Source organism: Leishmania major, chromosome 31 (assembly GCF_000002725.2).
Source record: "Leishmania major strain Friedlin complete genome, chromosome 31".
NCBI lineage: Eukaryota > Euglenozoa > Kinetoplastea > Trypanosomatida > Trypanosomatidae > Leishmania > Leishmania major.
The window spans coordinates 857,769-874,257 of NC_007272.2; the positions used below are offsets into that span (position 1 = coordinate 857,769).

General features: G+C 60.6%; 2 protein-coding genes across 2 annotated transcripts; both read right to left on the reverse strand.

The window, feature by feature from the left end:
• Nucleotides 1-4,825: 4,825 nt before the first annotated feature.
• AAT8.3 (amino acid permease) lies at nucleotides 4,826-6,643 on the reverse strand (the record flags this gene model as incomplete). The annotated part of the gene is made up of 1 exon (XM_001685116.1): nucleotides 4,826-6,643. One exon carries the CDS (start codon nucleotides 6,641-6,643, stop codon nucleotides 4,826-4,828), a length of 1,818 nt encoding a protein of 605 aa, XP_001685168.1.
• Nucleotides 6,644-10,776: 4,133 nt separating this feature from the next.
• Nucleotides 10,777-14,886, reverse strand: LMJF_31_1830 (protein kinase-like protein; the record flags this gene model as incomplete). The annotated part of the gene is made up of 1 exon (XM_001685117.2): nucleotides 10,777-14,886. The coding sequence occupies one exon, from the start codon at nucleotides 14,884-14,886 to the stop codon at nucleotides 10,777-10,779; it is 4,110 nt and encodes a 1,369-aa protein (XP_001685169.2).
• Between the last annotated feature and the right edge of the window lie 1,603 nt (nucleotides 14,887-16,489).

Sequence of the window (16,489 nt, forward strand, 5' to 3'; positions counted from 1 at the left end):
GCACACAGAGACACACGCGGTTGCTCTCCGTTCTCTGCTGGGGAGGGAGAGGCAAGAAAAGAAGACATGCACGATAGAAATGGGGATGTGGCGTCACGCCCACATACACACATGTTCAACACAAAACGTGATATATACATGTGTGTGTGTGTGCTGTGTACACACCTACATCGATCATGGTGGGCTTCTTCGCCTAGCGCCACAACGCCCGCCAGGAATCAAAATGAGGGCCAGGAATCGGGTTATAGGCAGGGAAGGAGAGGGAGAAGGGCGCAAGCCTCGAGACGAGGGGCACTATAAAGAGGGAGGGTTACACACACACAAACACACACACACACACACACAAACACACACACACACCCAGTACTCCAGCAAAAAGCAGAAAGAAAACTCGATCATGCGGGGGTACAAGCGAACAGGTATATCAGCCGGTTACGCTGCTGCCCGAGAGCACGACATAAACACTCATAGCTGTTGTCGAGGCCATTCACCAACCAGTGCGACATAGGCAGAGGAGGGGAGTAGGCCTAGAGAGGCACAGCAGTAGATGACAGATGCAAGCCACTGGCGGAGGAGAAAGCTCGCTCCCCCCTCTCCACTGTTCGCTGCTTTCCCGCGGTGGCGCACTTCATGCCCAGCCAACACAACACACACGTGCACGCGCTGCAGCAACGAAAAAGAAACGAGGCCTCTTGCACAATCCAGCAGTGTAGAGGGCTTCTTCCAGCGGTGTGGCCGAGAGGCCGCACAGAGGCTGTCTGTACATTGGCGCTCGGTTTCGCATGGCCATCGTTTCCGCTCGGGGGGCTGCGTGAGTGCGGGGGTGCGCAACAGGGGCGAACGCACGCTCGAAGAGCACACATCACTAGCTTCAAGTAAAAAACACAACAGCCTCCGATGGAGAGGCGGGAGACCCTTCTACTCGCGAGTCCGCTGCGCACCTCCCCCCTCCCCCAACAAATACGTCAGCCGCGCCTGTGCGTGGCGTTCAAGTGTCGATGGCGCGGCTAACGGCAATAAGGGTAAGCAGGCACACACACAAGATGTGCAGGTGACGCATCTGCATCATCACAGCTCGGGAAAAGCACAAAAAAAAACACGATCGAGGGATACAACCACGAGCCATAGTTGAGCCGCAACCGACCTTGCCGTCGCGTCGGGGACGTCGCGAAGTCGTGCTAGACAGAAGCACTCCTACTCATTCTGCTCAAACGCCAAGCCACTCTCTGCACGCATTGCCTCCTTGACGTCTCGCACCGTCGCCGCCGTCGGCCGCACAGAGGGATGCGTGGAAAGCAGCCTCCGCGCCGCGCTCCTGGAACTCTCGCTGTGGTTCTCAATCGCAGCGACTGTGCCAAGCAGTTCGAAATTAGCAGTAACGCCACCCCTCACTACCGCATCGCAGAACACTTCTCCGCCATCCTTCAGACGCTCTAGCAGCTCCTTCGCGCGGCGCAGCGGCGACCATTGCGGGGCTGGCGTCGCAGGCCAGCGCCCGGGCAAACAGCTCGCACAACGCCCTTTGGCCGCCGACGACGCATGCTCCCGGCAGTTCGCAGTAGATGCGGCGCGCCAGGCCGTCTCACCGAATCCACGCAGAGAGTGGGCCCATGTACGCGATCTCACCGGCGCAGCGCCTCGCTGTCAGCTGGAGCGCTGGTCAGCTACTGCAGCTGCTCAAGGTGGCCGTAGGGACGCTATGCGAGCTGTCCGGGTGCTTGATGGCGGCTGCCAGCGGCCGCTGGGGCTTGTGTGCCATCGGGCCCACATAGCAGCTGCTATAGATGATGCGGTTGCACGGGGATAAAGCTCGTTGGCTTGCTTTGTGACCCGATGGCGGTGCCTCCTTGCAGACAGTTGAGGGTCTCAGAGGCTGGCGCGACGCCACCACGAGTCCCCGAAATTGGCAGCCTTTGTCCAACTCGAACGCAGGGTTGCTAGTGCCTCTCCCAACCGCATCACAAAGGCCCGCTGACTACACAGGGACATGGCAGCGGCTGCCGTCGGGTGCACGCGCTCTGTACCCTGCTCGTAGCGCCACACGGTCGTCTCTCCACGCTCAGCATGCAGCGTGCGTCAGCTGTCCACGGCTGCTGCACACACACGCGGCTGCACGAATGGGGAAAGGGTAAAGCCGACCATTACAAGGCTCACCCCAACGCGGCGAATACACGCCAGCAGCACGCCACGCCTGCCACTGCTCTTCTTGCTGGCCGGTGAGCCGCTCTTGTCCCGTACCCGAGAGCGGCAGCAGTGTCTGCGGGCGAGGAAGAGCGTCGGGAGATCTGGTTGGGGTAAATCGGCAATGAAGGGGGAGGGCGCTCCTCCGCTGGCCGCGCATCCGCTTGTGGGAGAGGGACAGTGAAGCGTGCTTCAGGATAGTGGCGTGATTGCTGAGAGCAGATCCACTGGCCGCAACCATGACAGGAGACGGCACGGGAAACACACAGAAGGAAAGAGAGCGCAGACTCTGGGCGCTTGCACGTGTACGCGCGCACGCCCACGCATCGCTACCGTCCCCTTCGAGCACGCAGCAGCTGTGCATGCTGCGACTGCCTTGCCGGTGAGTGCACCAAGATACACACACAGAGGCAGTAGGGAGTGGAAGGAGCGCAGTGCTCGAGGGGGGACGCCAGGCGGGCAGGCAGGCGCACACAGACGCGTCCCTCCTTCCAACCCTCGCGAGAGGTGGAGAGCGAAAACGGTGCTGGGGGCCTCGCATGGCCACCCGGGGACAGCGGTGCGCACATGCGCGCGAATGTCCGCGGAGCCCCTCCGGACGCCTGACGGCTCGCTTGGTGGTTCTGCACGCGAAGCGGCAGTCACAGGCCTCGCCTCCAACGCACCCCTTTGTGTGCACCACCCCTTCGCCCTGCCCGCGTGCACCAGCAGCCGCCTGCGAGTCACCGCGACGGCTGCGTTGTCGGCTGACCGCACGTATCCTGCCGTAGCCTGGGGGTGGTGGCTGCGCAGAAGACGCAGCCCGGCTCTGCTGTCGCTACATGTGCCCGGTGCACCAGCGTGGCCTGCATCCGCGCTGTCGTCCTTGGCGCCTGCGCCAAGTCCCCCAGGGTGCCCACGGGTGCGATCTGCACGGAGATGCGGGTGCGCTCGTCGAGGGAGACCCCCTCGCCACCGGGTCCGCAGACCGTGACCGTGCGACCGCCCAGCCAGACCCGAGCACGGCACGCGCACACCGAGCGCGACGCGTGGCATCGGGGGGTATGCAGCGAAGCAGCACCGCTACAGCGACCACTCGTCAGGTGTGTACTGCCCCATTCGCTCTTGATGGGGTGCGAGAGGTGTGGACAGTGTGCCCTACATACATATATATATATATATATATATGTGTGTGTGTGCGAGTACTCGCGGCCAGGGTACTTCGGCGTGTGAGGTGTGGGTGGGGTCCACATGCGATGAGAGGAGGCGGGAGAGCGTGCCTCGCGGCTGTCAAGGGGACAGAGGCAGAGGGGGAGTTGAGGGCGAGCACAAGGCGCTACGGATCCCATCGATGCGGCTCTTGAGGGCCACTGCCGTTCGTCTTGGTTTCCACGACTTCTCTTCGGCACGACGGCTGGGGAGTTCCCCGCTCAGGCTAACACAGAAACAACGCTGACAAGCATAAGAAAAAGACCGTCGCAAGATAAAGACGTCGCCACGGAGGCACCAGCAGCCCGCCAGACAGGCAGGCACAGGAGCGGCCGATAAGCCGGATCAAAGCAAAATGGTCAAGGGAAGCAAAGGAGGGAGAAGACAAGAAGCACCTCGTATATGCGTATGTGTACACACTCGACGATGTGGTGGTGAGGAGGCAGGACAAGGAAGAAAGGGCGGTGGGCACAGCGACGGCTCATGAAGGTGATGCTGCTGCTTGTGGTTGATTCTGATCAATATTGCGTGCGCGCCTGCGTAGCGACGCGGAGACAGACAAAACGGGCTTCGGCGAGGCAGAGCGCATTCGCAACGCAGATGGAGTGTTCACGACGAGCGCAGGACGCGAGAGGAGAAGCGCGACCCCACGGACCGTACACCATCCCTTCCCCCTGCTTCACATCATCAGGTTGAACACCTCGCCCGCCGCATACGCCAGCACGCTCTGTATCTCTCACTCATGCAGTCGCACATATACACGCACTGGCCGCGATGCGCACACACACGTGCACAGAGAAAGGCGGAAAGGGAGAACAAAGAGATACACGCACTGGTGTCAGCGCATACGGAGACGCGCACTTATTTAAGTCCAGCAGAGGCTCGTAGCGTTATCAGGAGTGACGCAAAACAAAGAAAAGAGGGGGTGGGATGGGGCAAAGAGAGACGTGCACCCGCGCGTGCGCACACGCCGAGAGGTGCTGCGATGGCATAGGCGCTCACTCGCTTTCCGTCGACACCGCATGCTTCCAGACGCGTCGTGCAGCGACAAGACAAGTGAGACCGAAGGCGAGTTGGCCGCCGCCCGTTGTCCCCTTCCCCAGCTGCCTCTGGGCGCTCGTCCGTTTGGAGGATGCTGAAGTGCCGGCGCTACATGCGGCTTCATGCTCGTCCTGCAGTGCCGTGCCGCTCTCTGCCACACGTAGCGCTGGACACCCCTCCACCTGCCCGTCGGCCCACTGCACCCGGCCAACAAGAGAGGGGAGGCAGCGTGATGTTCGCGTACCTCTGACGCGGCAATGCATGCAGCCCGCCAGAGCGCCTTCCGCTGAATGCGCCTCCGGTCAGCGTGACGACAGCGAAGATCGATTGCAGATTGTGAAAGAAGTTGAGAGTGGCCAAAGCAGACACCCACACCACTGCTCGCGCGGTGCGCCACAACAGACACCCCGGTCGCCTAGATCGTAACGTATATGGTGCCGCCGGTGCCGAAGACAATGCCGACAACACCGCAGATCAGCAGCAGGTACGTGTTCAGGTACGTGAACCATCCCACCTGCGCCACCGTGAAGTTGCCCGAGTACATGACGAAGAGCGCGGGGAAGATAAAGGCAATGAAGCCGCCGCTGATCGAGCCGGCGAAGCCGAAGACGGTGCTGATGTTCGGGATGAATAGGCCACACAGCAGCGACACGACGGAGAGCACAAGCACGACCAGCAGGTGCTGCCAGAACGGGATGTTGTCCACGTACGTCGTGTCCTCTGCGGTCCCGTCCACGCACTCCTCGTCCACGTCCTCACCTGCTTCGTAGTCCTCATCGACGGTTTGGGAGGCATTGCGGCCTTTCGTTGTCCCCTCCATGCCGTGGTTGTTGTCCACCCCGTCGAGCTTGCCGGACTGGACAACGTCGCTGTTGGTCACCGCCGCGGGCAAATTCGCGGTCTGCTGGACGGTGGCGTCGGCGTCGCCAGCGACAAAGTCGAGCTCCTCCGCGCCGCCCGCCTCGGTGCGGTTGCGGTAGCGGTGCTGGAAGCCGATCAGATAGTACAGGGAGTTGCGCGCTGCAATGGTGAGTAGCGCGTAGGCAACGCACAGCTTGATCATGACGGCAACGTAGGCGATCATGATGTCGGCCTCCTCGAACGGGTTGAACATGAGCAGCAGCGACTTGCCGAGCAGGTTCTTGCTGCCAAAGTCGAAGTATCCGAACACGCTTACCAGCACGTACAGGGTGGTGCACAGCATCATCCCAATGAACGCCGACAGCGTGAAGCTCTTCGTCGTGCGAATCTCGGGTCTCAAATCCCACAGAACCTCCTGCGCGTTTATTTGGCACGCGTACGCGAAAACAAAGATGCCGACGGAGTGGATTACGGAGTTGCCGGTGCGAAAAAGAAAGACAGTGTTGTGCACCAGCTTGTCATCATCCACCTGGTTGCCGGACAGCTCCACGTGCTTGGACGTTTCCGCCAGTCCGTTACGGCAGCTGTGTGCGACAACCACGAAGACAAAGTACACCATGAATGTCACCGCGATGGCGGAGGCGTAGCGCAGCGAGTCGATGTGCTTCGGAATAACCAGCGGCAGCATCACGAAGAGCCAAACGATGACTGTGAGCACGCGATTGCCCTGCGTGGTGGCGAAGAACTGGATGGCACTGTTGTCGGGGTGCTGCTTTGCGGCGCCGGTGAAGATGGGACCAAGGCAGTTGCCCACGCTGATGATGTAGGCGACGCAGCCAGAGAAGCCGTAGAACAATCTGACGAACGCGGCCCAGTAGGAGAAGGCATACCTTCTCGCCGGGAAGAGCCAGCGCGCCAAGCCCTCGAAGGTCTTGATGCGCGTGTTCTCCGATGCGAGTGCCAGGATGTACATGGAGAACACGGAGAAGTACGTGATGACGGCGAGGAGGATCATGGCGAGGATGATGCCTGCTGAGTCGGTCGCCGCCGGTAGGCCAAGGATGCCGGCGCCGATGGAAGAGCTCGCCATGTTGAAGGCGCCAGAGAGAATGCCGCCGGGCGGAACGATCACGCACACTGCTTTGATGACGCCGTCACGGATGGTCTGGAGTACGTCAAGACATCCGGTGCGGCGCGGCTGCGAGTGCGACTGGCGTTGAGGGCGCTGCTCTGCACTCCGCGACGTCGCCGTCGGCTTGGCCGTGTGCGCCGCACCTACCGTCATCGTGTGGCTGCTGGCGTGGTCGGGGTACTCCTCGCGCTGTTGCCCTCGACAGGTGCGAGGACAGCTATCGGCTGATCGGTTTGACATGAGCCGCCCGATGTGTCGAAGCTAACGCGAAAAGGAGGCAGAGAGAGCGAGGGGAGAGAGCCGGGGGTGGGGGTGCGTGGATGAGGATGCTGGTGGCGCGCAATAGCAGGAGACACGCGGAGGGCAGAGGGTGGATGAGGTGGTGATATAGAGGGTGACAGTGGCGAGAAAGGACGAGCTGCAGGGGAGCTGCGAGAGGGTGCCGAGGCGAGATGGGAAAGCCGAGCAGCGCACATCTTTGTTCCCGCGCGTAGCAGGAGCTCAGGGGTGCAGGGGCGCGCGCAACGGGGGCGGCGAGGTCCCGCAGCGAGTAGAACACAAAGGGGAGCATGAGAGGCCACAGAGAGAATACACCGCTGCGCCGTCGCGTCCCCTGCGTGCTCTGCGTCTGGGAGTGCATGCGTTGCACCGGATGATAGACGACTCCGTGCGTGTGAGCCGCAACGCCATCGCTGAGTCTCAGTGCCTCACTGATCTGCCCGCTGCTTCTTGTGCCTTGATGGCCTCCAGCTCGCGGGGGTGGTGCAGGTACGCAGTGCTGTGCAGAGAGAGAGAGAGACCGCTGCTTCGTCATCCGCTGCACAGCACAGCGTCACTGCTGTAACGCGTGAAGCACAGGCCGGGCGCGGCCTTTGGCAATGAGAAGGCACAACACCGAGAAAGCCGGTGACGGCGGTGGTGGTGGGTTAGGCGACTACCACCTCGCCCTTTCCAACTCGAAGCACAAGGATCCGCGCACAAGAGTGCAGGCGTACTCTTGCCGGTGCTGAGTCGTAAGGCAACCACCACCTCTCCCGATCTTCGCACGTATCCAGCAGCACTCCTTGCCTTTTCATCTGCCAAAGGGATCCTCAGCGCAGCGCAGTGGAGACACAGCGGCAGCCCCCCACTGCACGCTCAGGCAACACATTACGATGCCGCAGAGCACGGGAGGGGGAGGGGGAGGGGGGCTGCCACAGCGCGCGAAGACACCCGCAGAAGGAGATGAGGGGCTGTGCCGGTCAAACAGAGCGGCTGCGGCGCGCACGGCAGCACCCGACCCCCGGCAGCCAGCTACCAACGCACGCACCTCGACACAGTACGTGGAGACCCCGCCAACGGCTCGCCAGTTGCTCGGAAGAGGGGCTTCGTAGCGCGCAGTTGCGGGCGTATGCTGTGGGATGTGAGTGGCTGAGGCGAGGGAGCCACGTCGGTGCGCTATGTGTGCTGCGGCCATCCCAGGACGAGACGAGCGCTCTCCGTGGCAGCCCGAGGCGAGAAATGAAGGGCACGCGGGCCGTTGTCGGCGTCAGCGAGTCGTGAGTAGCCGCTGCTACGAAGGGAGATCGAGAGGGTGGGCGAGTGGGGATTGTGTGAGGTGCAGGGTGGGCAAGGGTCGCAGCGCTTCGGTGATGACGGCCAGCACTCCTCTGTGAAGAGACAACTCCATTCCTGTATGACGCTCCCTCCACTCCTTTGTTTGCAGCTGGCCGGATTACGTGTGACGGCGTGTTTCAGGCGCCGCCTCGCGCCCCCGCGGCGCTGCCGCACCCAAGCAAAGAGCGGAGACGGTTAACAGGCAATCCAGAAGAAAGACGGAGAGCAGTCAGCGGTGCCAGAAGAGGGTGTGGGACAGGTGCCTGTGCGCCCTCCCACACGCCTGCACTCACCTGCATCGCAGCGGTACACACTCACACGCACACCGACACGCGCACACCAAAGCGCGGGTCGTGAGCGGGCGAGGAGCTTGGCGGAGATGCGAGATAGGAGGGGGAGGGCGGGGCGGAGTCCTTTCTCCGCCCTTCGATGCCAACGCTCAGGGAGGGAAGGGGGGGGGGGACACGTGCGGTGTGGCTTAGTGCTGTTTTCTCTCGCAGCGTGTCCATCCTGCCGTAGTACATGGGGTCACTCTACTAGGCCTGCTACAGGCCCAATCGCCCGGCGCGAGGCAGTCGCTTGACACGGGCGTGAAAGCAGTGCCGCCACAGCCGTCTGAAGGCACAGCCCCTGCCTCACGCGCTACCCGCCCCACACCTCCAAGGTCGTCTCACAGCAGCTCCCATTGTGCCGGCCGCCACCTGGCGCACGGCTTGGGACAGCTCACGCTTCCCACCAGGTGGGCAGTGCGAGGGCCGGGTGGGATACGTTGGAGCCGCATTGACGCTTCGCCTGCCACATCGACGGCACACACGTGTCGACTGCCGCAGGTCGCCCCGACGCAGCGCCGCCCAGGGCCCGACTGCCGGCATCAGTAGCGATACATCGCTCTGACACCGTCACGTCGTAGGCACCTGGCCCTGACACCAACAGAAGCGGTTCTGCACTGGCAGGGGGATAGGGACTACTTGGCGTCCACACAGAGAGAGAGTGGGGTGCTGGACAACGATACCGCGCACTGACGCAGGCCCCCATCCCCCCTCCACCCCTCTTATGAGGCAGCGGAGGGGGGAACAGAAAAAGGCGAAGGAAGCAAAAAATGAGAGTTACGAAAAGGTTTGCTTAGAACGCACCGGGTCACGTCTTCAGGAGAGCACAGATGTTGATGCAGGGCCAGCGGTGTGTGTGTGTGTGTGTGTGTGTGTGTGTGGAGGAGGTGGGCAGGGTAGAGGAAAAGCAGAAGTTCGAAAGAAGAGAGGCAGCGTGAGAAAAGAGAGGGACAAGGAGTAAATCGGTGTAGGAAGAGAGGCAGGGCGTAAGTAGGGGAGACCCTGAGATGCGTGGAGCAGGGTGAAGGGGAAGGCAGGGGTGAGGTGGGTGCAGTTGATCTGTTGCTCTCACAAGGGACGTAAAAAGAGAAATAGAAAATACCGGGCAGTGTATGTTTCTTTGTTGCCTTGTTTTTGGCGAAGGTAGGCACCGACACTGATGGCGGGCATGTGTGAGAGAGAGAGAGGGTGAAGGCAGAGGAGAGCGGGTAGCTTCCTTGACTGTGTACTTCTCTTGAGGTGCGCCGAAGCGCGGCGGCGTGTGTGCGCGAAAAGAGAGGCATGGAAGATGGCATAAGCCTAACAGGACGGGGCAGCACGGCAAATGCGTGGAAGTGATGGAGCCACAACGCGGGAGAAGATGTAAAAACAAAAAAATAGAAGGGTAGATGGGCATGTGGGGACACGAAGCACATGGACCGCAAAGCAGAGGGGAGGGTATGTGTGTGTGTGTGTGTGTGCAGTGGCACCAAAAGAAAAGAAAAGAGGGATACAGAGAGAGAGAGAGGTGGGATGTGTATAAACGCACAGCCAAGACAAGACACGAAACACAGGCCCACGGGCACACGCGCCCACACATAGACATCGACATGCGTATAAGTATACTTCTAAACACACACACACACACACACACACACACACACTCACGCAACGAGCCAAACGAATAAAAGACGTCTTACGGGGTGAAAGGGTTCGTGCCAAGAATAATAAGGAAAACGCAGAAGTGAGCAAAGGACCCCGAACCCCCTAAAAAAAAGTTTTTCCAGTGACACCTCGAGAGAGATGGAGATGAATATATATAGAGAGAGTTTCATGCGGCACGAAAACGCACGCGCCTGGCCAAGAGGGACACCAACATCCAGCGGACTTCGGGGAAATGACAAAGTGAATAATAACAAATAAAACGGAGGAAAGAGACGGAGGAGGAGAAGGAAGGAAGGAAGAGGCTTGCCCAGGCACACTACTTGCGGGCTGCGCGTGGGTCGAACCTGGAGAGCCGTAAAACGAACAGGAACGTACACAGGAAACAGAAATTTAGAGATGTAGTCACGATACAGCCAGCGCCCCCTTTTCTCCTTCCCTTCCCGTGTCCGCATGTGCATCTCTCTGCTTCTGCACAGCTATCCAGTGACACTCGTCGATGCGACTGGCGGGCAAGTTACGAAAGCGAGAGAAGCACGAGAAAACAAACAAGAACACGTTATGGTGTTTGCTGGCAAAGCGGGCATGCATACGTGGCACTCAAAGGGACCCTTCACCCAAGGCATACCCCGCGGAGCCCTGCTGCCTTTCAAGACAACACCACCCCGAACTTAGGTCACGTGACGTGGAGGTCTTGTAGATAGAAGCAAAAGCCCTTGCGAGCTGTTCCAGTGGCCTTCTCCGCTCAGCTATCGAGCAGCATGTTCTGCCAACTACGTCATCCCCCACAATGTCAATCACGCACCATCAGCGGCAAATAGAGGCCGCCAATTCGTCTTCCTCCAACGTGAGCCCGGCCAGCAGCAGCATTTCCTTGCTCGCCTCCCGTACCTGCATCGCAGTCGGGCGCTCGGCAGGGTCCAGTGAGAGGCAACGGATGAGGGACTCAACGGCACGGTTGCTGTATTTGCCGACCACGCTTGCCCCTCTCAGTGGATCCACATTCACCACGACACGGCCCTGCGTCAGAGCACTGCTAAAGGTCGTCCCGCCAGCCTTCATCAGCTCGGAGAGCTCTGCCGCAGTCCCGAGTGGCTGCCCGTCATTGCCAGTTGCCCACTTCCACGCCGGCTGCTTTGTTAGTGCCTCGAGAGCCCCGAGACCAATGCAAAACATGTCGCACTGTGGAGTTGGCAGCGCTCCAGTGGCCATCAAGGGGCTTATGAAGCACGTTTGATGCATGTAGAAGAGTTCGCGTGCCGCTTCATTGTCGCCTGAGTGCCCAGTTAAGCGGCACTTCCCATCCGCACTTACGAGCACGTTGTCGAGGCGCACGCTGCCGTGCGCTACTCCCCGTTCGTGTAAATACGACAGAGCGGTGAGAATTTGAAGGCCAAAGCGATTGATGGTCACCGGCTTCACATTTGGATAGCGGAAGATGAGCTCACGCAGCGTACCGCCAGGACTGAACTCCCATAGGGGCATGACGCCACCCTCAAGCGACTCGGAGAAGCCGAGGAAGGAGAGGAGGTTCGGATGGCTCAGCTGCTGGTGCTTCTCGATCAACCGCCGCACCGCAGCCGCTTGGCGTGAGGAGGGCGCGCAGACGGGAGTGGCGCTGCGCAGTGCGTCCGACATAGGACCCGGTGGTGCATTTCTGATAACCTTGGCTACCACGGGGTGCACCTCACGATATATTAAGTAATTGACGGAGCACAGTGCTCCAGCCGAGCCGAGTGCCAACACCCTTCTATGCCACATGAACTCTGGGGTCAGCTCGTTGTTCATTGGGCAACGTGCAATATGCCAGTACAGCCCATGCTCGTCGCGCATCCATGAAGGCATCGAGGGCACTACATAACGGAAAGTGCTGATGCCGTCCTTCACTGCTAAAACATAGCGCTCCCGTACCCTTGGAAACTGATGCGCCGACGTCCGTGAAAAGCCCCTGCGATTCTTATCCCTTCCGCAGACCTTTCGAGGTACACCGACGCCTCCTTCCGTCGGAGAAAGTACACCTGGGTACAGCGCTCCGGTTCCGTTACCCAGCGGTTTCGAGTCGCGCAGGACTGCGTCGATTCCTAGCGGACAGAAGCGCACCTTGCACAGCCGCTCCGTGATCCGCAGTCGAACGCGGCGCTCACACTCGCGCATCAGCCGCGCCACCTGCACCGACACGGCACCACCCGTCACGGCGCTGGCAACCGCCTCGCGACGCATGGCCGCCGGCAGCAGCCCGGGCTCCAGGTCCGCGATCTCGGCGACGCCGCGGTAGGCGGCCAGCGCGCTAGCGTAGTCGCCGCGCAGCATGTGCTCGAAGCCGTCGCAGCAGCAGCGTGCGTACAGCTGCCACGCCGCGTCGCCGGCCACGCGCCCGGGTAGAGCCTCGTACAGCACCACCACATCGCCGTCCAGCCCCGCACGGCCCGTGCGCAGCACATCCACCGGGATCTGCCGCACGCCGACGTCCACATTGCCGCGGCCCCGGCCGCCGCTATCGTTGTCCGCGCGCAGCAGCGTCGCCGTCTCCTCCGTCATGGCCACGCGCACGCCGATGCGCTGCGGCACGCGGCCCAGATCGCGCTGCACGTCGCGGCCAAGCGCCACCTGCAGTGTCTGCTCGCTGCCGGAGGGGCGGTACTGCCCGCACGTGAACATGCTCGTGTCCAGCAGCGCGCGCACGTCCGGCATGGCCGCCGCGCCGTCCTTTTGTGCGCCGTCACCGCTGCCGCTCTGCGCGGCCGTCCAGCTCACCAGGTCCAGTGCGAAGGCAGCGGCGTTGCGTGCGTCCTGCGCAGCGCGGCGCTTCATCTCCTCCTGCCGCGTGTCACGCGGTGGCCTCGGCTGCGGTGCCGACTGTGCAGCGGGGACACCATGCCTCACAGCGGGTGCAGGGGGCGCCGCTGCTGGTGCCGCCGCCGCGCTAGCGTCTCCAGGTCCACGCGGGAGGTGTGCGCGCACCGCGCTGTTGAAGTGCAGCACGCACGCGTCGGGGCAGAGGCGATGCAGCGTGCCGTGGTGCGTGTGGCACAGCTCGTGCACGGCGGTGATGAATGCTGTCAGTGCGGCTGGTGTGGGGAAGGGGCCGCTGTTGGCGGTGTTCGCTGCCTGGGCTGTTTGCTCGGCCGCCGCGATGAGTCGCTGACCACGAATCTGGCGGGACTCCTGCTCTTCGGCGAGGCTTCGCCGCTGCAGCGACGAAAATGGGTCCGTGGTGGTAGAGGCTGTAGCGCTCATGGAGAGGTATACAACAGTTGAGAGGTGCAAGGACAGCTGCATGCCCTTCGATTTCTGCGGCTTGCTATTATGAATTAAGCATGAGAAGCGCCGCGTAGGGACATGGTCACTTTGGCAGGCAGAGTCGTCCGTGACACGCAGTCGTAGTCCCTCCGGAATGAAGGCGTCGACATCGCGCAGCTGCTGCATCGTCTTGTTGTGTGCTTGAATGAGTGCATCGACCTCCGTGAAGCGGACTAGCTTGCTATCTCTCGGATAATAGAGTTGGCGGTCGCCGTGCTCGACGCTGGCCAGCATGCTCGTTCGCACGCCGTTGAGAGGCTGCGAGATGGTGCGGTGGATGAGGCGCCAGAAAATGAGAGTGAAGATGAGCACGGCAGCGACCGTGATGCCGTTGCCCATATCTCGGATAAGCGTGTGCGGCACGGTGATGTTCCCCTGCACGCTGGCGTAGACGAGAGGCAGACAAAGGCCCTTGGACGTCGTGTAGGTCCACGCGGTGACCATCGCGGGTGCGCCGTTGTGCTGGAAGTCAACAGTGCTCCTGCTGGCCTCGCTCTGCAGCTGTGCGAGGTCGACGTGCTTGAGTGCGGCACGCATGAGCGGATCACGAACATCGCTGGCCTTGAGGTAGCTAACACTGGTGTTGACCAGCGGCGTGTGGATGACGGAGCTGATAAAGTGCTGGCCCCAGTTGTTCGACATGATGGCGGGGTCGGCGTTGGTGAGGGTTTGGTTGACGAAGAGTGCGATGCGGGCACGGATGTGGTGCGTGCCGTCGGGCTCGCGTAGAAGCCTCGAGCCGTTGATGTGCAGGAGAGCGTAGTCGGTGATGGGGGTGGCCACAGGCATGGTAGGGCTCCCGTACACCATGCCGACTGGTACGTTGAGCTCCATGAGGTGTGGAAGAATGGGGTTCACACGCCACGCGTTGCGGATGTCGATGTCGGGGTTGCGGCCGGCCGCCAGCTCGTTGACGAGCGCGAAGATGGGAACGGCGTTCATGTTCTCGTCTATAAAGTTCGAGATGTTGCGCGCTTGAGATGGCCACTCCATCGCCATGCGCAGCGGACGCTGGAAGCGATAGGTATCCTTGTCGACGTAGTTGGTGGCGTTGACGGTGTGGTTGTAGGATACATACCCGAAGAGGCTGTCCGTCAACGCGTCGTCAGTGAGTCCATGCATGCAGGTGATCGTCTCTCGGAGCTCGAAGGAGACTAAAGATAATGCGGCGAGGAGCATGTCCTTGTCGTACCCCGCGAGGATGGAGCAGAGTGTGGCGAGCGTGTCTTCGGACTGCATCTGAAATGGGTAGCGCGCCTGCAGTAACATGAGGTCGGCGGCCATGTTGTACGCGGTACTTATCTGCTGATCCAGTCGCTTTCTGATGATGTTGGCGTGCAAGTGGTGCAGCGTGCGCCACGATTCGAGCACCGCGGCGGAGACGATTGCCTGTGTGACGACGGCGCTGCAGATGCCGACAGTGGCGAGGAGGGCGAAGAAGAGGATGGCCCAGAGGATGTCGACGCGGCACAAAAAGTCAAGCCATGCGGCGCGCTTCGAGGTGCGGTGCACATTCTGCTGGCGCGCGCACAGCCGCGGAAGCGTCTCTGCTCGCGGTTCTTTACTGCAAGAAGCCCGCGGTTTGGCGTGCAGCGTGGCGTGGAGAGGGGGCTCCATGGTGTACTGGACGAGCAGCAGAGGGCTGTGGTAGTGAAGGATGGAAAAGCAGCAAAGGCAGAAGAGGCTGGTGTTGCGGACACGTGCGCGGATATAGGTGCCCACGCGTGGGTGAGACTATGCTATGTGGGCAATGAGACTGCGCCCTCGATAGAGATGCCTGGAGTTGAGCAGCGAAGAGAGGGTCGAAAACGGGAGGAGGGAGAGAGGGATGGCCCAAATTGATGTATCCCAGCTTGGAGGAGAGAACTATGGCGGACGGCGCGGCACACACCGAGATGATCAACAAGAGAGTGGCCAAAAGCCTGTGTGTGTGTGTTGCGTGACGACGCGTGGGAGCAGCACGACCCCCCTCCCTCCCTCACACACATACACACTCCGCGCCTCCAGAGCGCCTCATGCGCAACGGTGCTTACCAGGTGCCCGACCCCCCGAGCCAAGTGCTGCGTGGGCTTACCTTCTCATGCGTCGTGGTGTAGATGACGTTGTACAAGGAACGCGAGCTCGCGACAGTGGACAACATTACCACTAGCCGATTCCATCAGAGGCCTAAGGAAAAGGCGGGAGGGGGGAGCGAGAGAGAGGCGGGAAAGGAAATACACACAACCGTACACACACACACACACACACACACGTATATATATATATATATATAAGATGTATATGTACGCAACATCCGCGGAAGGGTGCGCGCCACAAACATAATTACACAAAGAACTACAGCATACGCCTCAAGAACAGAACACGGCAACCCTGCCCCGCCCCTAAAAAAAAAGCAGCGATGGGGGCCATTTCTTTCTTCCCCTTGGCGACGCTGCATCAACGGGCGTGCTTTCATTGTGTTGCTGGCGTCGCGATGCCGTGCGCGGGCGTGAACAACACACACACAACATATATGATACGTGCGTGCGTGTGAATATGTGTGTGTGTGTGTGGATGTGTGGATGTGGGGAGAGCTGTGGTGGGGCACAAAAAGGCAGAAGGAAAAGGGCGCCGGAAAACAGTCCACATTGTGGAGGAGACACCGCTGCTCAGAGAAAAGGGAGGGGGGAGAGGGAGTGAGAGCAGCAAAGGAGGACGAGAACAACCAGCCCAACGCAAGCAAGAAACGAACAACAAAAAAAAACGATAACAGCTACACGGCCATACGGATCCACTCCTGCGATGAAATCTGAGCAGAGACAGCTCAAGGGACCAGGTGAGCCGGGCGATGAGAGAGGGGGAGGGGGGAAGAGGGCGACAGAGAAGGTGACGCGGAAAGCTGTTAAATGACTCAATAGCAAAACCCAGAACGCCCTCGATGTGCCATGTTACCCAATAGACAATAATAATAATCGCTTCGCAACGACAATGGGCTGCAACTGCGTAGAAAAAACAGAAGGCAGTGTAGGCACATGCATCTGTGCTCGTATGGCTGTGGGCATCGGTATACAACAAAGAGGGTGCAGTGGCGCGTTCGATGCACTGGTGACGAGCACACTCCATTCCTTATATGATTGGTACTGGTGGTGGCAGAGGGGGATGCTGCAGAGGCACTCTGGCAGGCCTTCTGACAGAACCGCGATAGAAAAAATGGAGACCCAAGCAACACATGTAGTGACTA